Here is a 4,836-nt window from a genome sequence, read left to right on the forward strand (position 1 = left end):
ATGACTGACGGAACAATAACATGCTATCACCATGAAGTAAATAAAGGGTTCCAATCAAAATTCTGTGCAGATTTCCAAGTTCAACAAAAAGATTCCTGAGTTTGACAACATACACCTGAAAAAAGTCGGAAGTTATCTTGACTTGTTAAAATGACACTTAAGATGAGAACAGTAGTCTGAAAAATCCAAATAATATGAAATAGGTGACTGTCAAGTGTTTCAATGCATTAATAATGCTGGAAATGATATACATGCATGTAAAGATCTGTTTTATCTTCAGAAAGATCCTGTTATAATCAATGTTTTATGTAACTTGATATATTGAAGATTGGTATGAATAAAAACTGATAGCAGAAACATGTTTATTGAGCTAACAGTTGCATATGACATGCTGAACTACAAGACACTACTACTGAAGGTAGTCCAAAAACTAACTTCACAACAGTTGTAAGGATTATTGTAATTGCTAACCCACAAGGAGCTTTTATTGAAATGGATAGAAAGAAGAACCAGTGAAGACCACAAAATATCAAACTCAGTTTTTGCACCTACACTTTTCAACATCTATACAAATAAATAACCTCCATTTGATAAAATTTGTATATTCATCTATGCAAATGATTTCTGTCTGCTGATGCAAGCACTGGATTTCAAAAATATTTAGTGACGATTTTCAGATGCATTCAATAACCTGTTAAATTACTACTAAAGCAATGCACTCACCACTTAATACTAATCCAAGAAAGACAAACCTACACATTTTATCTCAATAACTATGAGATAAACAGAAATTTCAACATAACCTGAAATAAAAATCAGCTGCCAACATGGACAGAACCTTATTTTTCAAGGAGCACTGCAGGAAGATTAAGGAAAAATGTTAGAAGGAACAATTTGCTGACCAAACTTGCTAATTCAAACTGAAGCTGACTATAAAACTTATCAGCAGTTGCACTTTGTTACTCTGCTATTAAATACTAAGTAATAGTTTGGGATGGATTGTGCAATACCTAATTAATCGACCTAGTACTAAATAATACATCCAACAGAATCACTGCTTTTTCCCATATATCTGAAGGAGTGCCTATATGCAAGTAAAAATTGGAACTTGACAGAAGCCTCCATTAATTTAGGGAAAAGGTGAATTGAAATCAAGAAGTATTTCATGTCCACAATGTTCCATAATCTTGCACATTCATAGATTTACCAGTGACAAATGGAATTATTTGAGTGATTACTTTAAAAAGAATCCAGAAAATATCTTCCATATAGAACAGATCTCTGAAAGAATGACTTTGTCATCTGAACTGAGTAACTCGATGGTTGGAAGGACAGCATTCAACTTCAACAAGTGAAGACCCTCAACAACAACAACTGCTTTTGTAGAAATCCCAGAAAAACAATTGGACACATTCCTAGTGACTGCAGTAATTGAATAATTTGTACTTACCAGTTCCTTGACTTAACCATTTTTATTTCGATGTAAACCTAAGAATTACATTTACTAATCAAAATAATAAAATATTTAATCTTGTTTTCTTTGACTTTATATATGAAAGAATACAGATTTTTACTCTTGCATAATTGAAATTGTTTCAATTGAAATCTAGTTTTGATTATAATTGTTTTGACCTTGCTAGTTTTTCCATTAATCTGTGCTGATTATACATTTTTACTTTTATCAACAGTATAAAATAATTCAGTAAGTTAAGTTGTTAATTTGATTTGAGTGCATATTTGATTTTCTTTTAAATGTAATATATGTATAAAATATTTATTTTTCGTTCATAGATTATACTGAAGACTAAACCAATTCCACTAAAGGAGATGACAGGAATAACATTTTTATACCAGAGAACAGTTACATTGGATAATAAATGAACTAATCTCATTAACAGGAAATATATTGTATTCTTTTTAAAATAATAAATCGGGATTTTCATTAAATTTTCATTTACGGATTTACATGGATAAATTTTCAAAAATTAAGCATGTACTTCTGATAGTAATTTATTATTCTCAAGTGTGCTGAATGCCAGTTAAGAGAATTCCTCATTTATCTTGCTATCAGAACATGCTGATGAAATACATCAATAAAACAAAAAGGTCTTTGGAATTGTCATTTTCAAATAATATCCATGGTAAAGGAGAAGTGATGACATTTAAATGTTTATCTTGTGAAATGTATGGCTTAAAATTGTTATTCAGTATACGTATAAAAAGATATATCCAAATGGAAAAATGAGACTCCATGCATTGGAAGGATACGGACAGTATTGTTTCCTGAGTCATCATTTTTGTTCAGTGTTTATCTAAAATAGCACATGCATACACACACACACAGAAAGTAAAACATTCTTATGAAATGTGTACTCAAATCTTTCAACCATTATCCATCTAGAATTCATGTGTGAATTGAATCTCCAAAAATATCGTTTATTTCTTTATTATAATATTATAAATACAGGCTTTGATCCAACAAACTTGGAGTAAAAGCAAATTTTCTGAAATGTCTAGCAAAGCGTTTTCAAGAAATTCTAAGTTAAAAAGATCCAAACAATCGCACACTAAAAAGAAACATTATTCTTGTTTAGTGTGTGGTATAGCATATACATTCAATTCTCAACTAAAAATCCACATGCGAACACACACTGGTGAAAAACCATTTGATTGTCAGGTTTGTGGCACATCATTTTCACGCAATGCTCATTTACAAGTCCATATGCGAACGCACACTGGAGAGAAACCTTTTGGTTGTGAAATGTGTGGTTCATCTTTTTCAGATAAGTCGCATTTAAGAAATCACATGCAGACTCACAGCGGTGAAAAACCTTTTAATTGTGAAGTGTGTGGCACAGCATTTTTGAGGAATTCTGATCTGAGAATACACATGCGAAGACATACTGGGGAGAAACCTTACTCTTGTGTGGTGTGTGACAGGGCATTTTCAACCAATTCTTCTCTAAATACGCACATGCGAACACACACTGGTGAGAAACCATATTCTTGTGAAGTGTGTGGTAAAACATTTGCAACTAATTCTCAATTAAAGAGCCACCTGCGAACACATACTGGAGAAAAGCCTTTTTCTTGTGATGTGTGTGGCGCGGCATTTTTAACTAAATTGAGTCTCGAAAGTCACAGGCGAAGGCACACTGGAGAGAAACCCTATTCTTGTGATGTGTGTGGTAAATCATTTTTAACCAAATACTTAAAAACACATATGCGAACACACACTGGAGAGAAGCCACATCCATGTGAAGTTTGTGGATCAGCATTTTCAACTAATACTCAGTTAAAAATACACATGCGAATACACACTGGAGAAAAACCATATTCTTGTGAAGTGTGTGGTACAGCTTTTTCAGACAATTCTAGTTTTAAGAAACATATGCGAACACACACTGGAGAAAAACCTTATTCTTGTCAAGTGTGTGGTGCAGCATTTTCAGACAATTCTGCCTTAAGAAGACACATAAGAAGACATACTGGAGTAAAACCTTATTCTTGCGACATATGCTGGGCAGCATTTTCAACTAGTTCTAATTTAAAAATACATATGATAACACACACTGGAGATAACCCATATTCTTGTCAAGTGTGTGCTCAGGAATTTCGAACCAGAAATCATTTAAAAGTACACATGAGAAAGCACACTGGCGACTATCCTTATTCTTGTGATGTATGTGGTAAAGGAATCTCATTTCTCTCTCATTTAAAAATACATATGAGAAAACATTTAATAAGACCATCACATCAGAATTGACATACAAATAACTAGTATTGCCTGTCAGTTTCACTGGTGTGGTATTATTTTATAACCATAATTCTCACATAGAATTGACATAAAAATTGACTGTGTGCAATGACAACAAAGCAATAAGAATAGCAACAGCCCCCAAAACTGCAGTTCATTAAATAACTTACTCAAAATTACATTTACAATAAAACTTCACTGCTATAGTTTAAGTGTGTGAAATAAATGATCATAGCCGGATAAAATGAGGCTCGACTCCAAAATGGTTATAAAAGTATATGGTCGGCACACACATTATTAGTGAAAATTTGGTTATCTCTTATTTGAAAGTCTGAAAAATCTAATTCTGGATACAATATCTATTTGGCTGATGGCCACTAAGCAAACAGCAACAACAAATTATGTAAATACCTCTAATGAATGATCTATGTAGAAACACAACGGATCTGTTGTCATTGTAGATGGGACTGCCGGAATATCTGTGGTCTGAGTGGAGAAAAATGTGTAAAATTTAAAAAAATATCAGGATCTCAGAGATAACCTGAAAACGTTCTCTAACAGAAATACACATCCTGATTGTAGGAAGAATAATTGATCCAATACTGACAAAATCTAAAATATCTACACACAATTTCAAGCAGGAGCAAAAACAAATATCAGCTGTAAATCATTCAAAAGTCCTTTGAAAGAAAAAAACAACTGAATTCAAAACTTTATTTTTGTCAAGTACACGACATAACATTCTTATCAAGATTTGTTTAAAAGTGCATGAGCATAGAGAGTTTAAATATCGACTTGAAATTATCTTTGGATATATTCAATTACCCTGCTCAGGGGCTTATCAGGACACCTAAAATCGAGGGTATCAAGTAAACTTCACCAGAATTTTAAATAAAATTGCATGGTATTTGAAGCTTAGATAAGTTCCCCAAGTCTGGCTTCTACTACACCATATGGGGTATATGCCCAGTAGTGAAGCTACCATTACTAATTACACTAAGCTTAACATTCTACCAACACATCCCAGTTCTAATTTTGGGATCTGCTAATAATATAGTAAACCCTAGGAACTATGAACT

The 4,836-nt window shown here is 32.7% G+C and overlaps 1 protein-coding gene across 1 annotated transcript; it reads left to right on the forward strand.

Moving 5' to 3' along the window:
- Positions 1–2,363: 2,363 nt before the first annotated feature.
- Positions 2,364–3,909, forward strand: LOC145241275 (uncharacterized). The gene has a single exon (XM_080104015.1). The coding sequence runs from the start codon at positions 2,510–2,512 to the stop codon at positions 3,764–3,766; it is 1,257 nt and encodes a 418-aa protein (XP_079960141.1). The 5' UTR covers positions 2,364–2,509; the 3' UTR covers positions 3,767–3,909.
- Positions 3,910–4,836: the final 927 nt, after the last annotated feature.

The sequence above is a fragment of the Euprymna scolopes genome, chromosome 20, assembly GCF_053919585.1.
Source record: "Euprymna scolopes isolate OS-2025 chromosome 20, ASM5391958v1, whole genome shotgun sequence".
NCBI classification, from domain to species: Eukaryota; Metazoa; Mollusca; class Cephalopoda; order Sepiida; family Sepiolidae; genus Euprymna; species Euprymna scolopes.

What these genes read in the sequence shown, in the direction of transcription:
- LOC145241275 (XM_080104015.1), top strand. Translation starts at nt 2,510, where the DNA reads ATGTCTAGCAAAGCGTTTTCAAGAAATTCTAAGTTAAAAAGATCCAAA.